This window comes from Hordeum vulgare, chromosome 5H, assembly GCF_904849725.1.
Source record: "Hordeum vulgare subsp. vulgare chromosome 5H, MorexV3_pseudomolecules_assembly, whole genome shotgun sequence".
NCBI lineage: Eukaryota > Viridiplantae > Streptophyta > Magnoliopsida > Poales > Poaceae > Hordeum > Hordeum vulgare.
The window spans coordinates 334,289,684-334,291,149 of NC_058522.1; the positions used below are offsets into that span (position 1 = coordinate 334,289,684).

Consider the following 1,466-nt stretch of genomic DNA (forward strand, 5'->3'; position numbering starts at 1 on the left):
CTCCGTCCGGAAATACTTGTCCTAAAGATGAATGTATCTATTCTTATTTTAATTATAGATACATTCATTATATGCATTTTTAGGACAAGTATTTCCGGACGGAGGGAGTACTTGGAAAGTATTTTAAACCACTGATTTTTCAAACCAATCAAAACTCTTCCCACGGATCGATGATATGGCGCCCATCCATCCATCCATCTATCTCACCATCTCACATCCATCCATCCATCCATCTATCTCACCATCTCACATCCATCCATCCATCCATCCATGTATCTACAGAAAAAAACATAACCCCACCCGCAGCCCAAACCCTAGCTCAGACCCCTCCCTCCTCCCCATCTCCTCGCCGCCGTTACCTACTCCCCGTCCCCGCCTCCCTCCCGATCTAATCCTCCCTCGTCCCCGTTCCGCAACCGCATTTACCTGCCAGCTCGTAGCTGCACAGCCCGGGGACGCAGCCCCGTGCGAGACCGATGGCAGGCAGTGACGACGACGGGGGCGACGGCGCGTAAGATGACTTCTTTGAATAGATCCTGTCGACGCATCCCTCTGCCTGGGCGACCTTGGCGCCGGCGGGAAGTCGCCATGGGAGATCGCGGTGGGCGTCGAGGACCTCGACGCCTTCGACGAGTCGGCGCTGCTCGTGTCCAGGCTCCGGCAGCACCAGATCGGCGGAGAGAACCTGGTGATGCTGCAGCTCATCGACCTCCAGCGGCAGGGCCTCGGCGGTGAGGAGAGCGGCGGCACGGGGTTCTCGCCGCTGCCGCTGTTCACGGACCGGTCGCCCCCGCAGTCGCGGGAGGAGAAGGACGGCGGCTTCAAGTCGCCCAATGGCACGGTAGGATCCTTTTTCATCGTTGTTCTATCTCTGCCGTTCTTAACTTCTCTAGTCGAATTTTCCGTTGACATGGATTCGTTTTGTGCGGGCGCGTTCGTGCATGCAGGGAGGTGACCATGCTGAACCTCGACTTCCTCGCCGAGCACGACCTGCAGTGGTGGATCGTGCGCCTCTCCATGGCGCCCGACACCGACTAGGTCTACCTCATCACCAAGGTCGTCGCCCGCCGCTTCTCGGAGGTCTCCTTCAAGGTAGTATCGCCCCCCTAAATTTCTCCCCTCGTCCCTGAATGGAGTAATTAGTAATGGATTGTTCATTTAGATTACAAGCCGTACGTCCAAACAAAGGCTGGCTGGCTAGTTGGCGGTCCTACCTTGCCGAGCTGGTGAATTAAGAAGTACCTGGCGGTCACCAAGAGCAGTAACACCTGGCTCTGGCTGGGTGGGTGCCGAACCCACGAGTGGTTAGTTGATGCCCAGTGAGGTGCGCCAACTTGGCAGCTTCAAACGCAAGCAAAGTTTGGAGTATTCGGTTTCTGGTCAGACTTAGTAGTAGTAGTAGCCATGCTGGTCAGCCAGCCGTGACCATTTATGTTCTTGGCTGCGTGATGGAGGGCCCTTCGGAG

General features: G+C 56.1%; 1 protein-coding gene across 1 annotated transcript; it reads left to right on the forward strand.

Moving 5' to 3' along the window:
* Positions 1 to 691: 691 nt before the first annotated feature.
* On the forward strand, positions 692 to 1,230 carry LOC123398885. The gene is made up of 3 exons (XM_045093330.1): positions 692 to 841; positions 948 to 1,020; positions 1,163 to 1,230. The coding sequence occupies exons 1-3, from the start codon at positions 692 to 694 to the stop codon at positions 1,228 to 1,230; spliced, it is 291 nt and encodes a 96-aa protein (XP_044949265.1).
* Positions 1,231 to 1,466: the final 236 nt, after the last annotated feature.

Bases quoted from the DNA above. Each gene is read 5' to 3' on its own strand.
- LOC123398885 (XM_045093330.1), top strand. From the start codon at position 692: ATGCTGCAGCTCATCGACCTCCAGCGGCAGGGCCTCGGCGGTGAGGAG. The intron at 842-947 runs GTAGGATCCTTT...TCGTGCATGCAG, and splicing joins TCAAGTCGCCCAATGGCACG to GGAGGTGACCATGCTGAACC. The intron at 1,021-1,162 runs GCGCCCGACACC...TTGTTCATTTAG, and splicing joins GGATCGTGCGCCTCTCCATG to ATTACAAGCCGTACGTCCAA.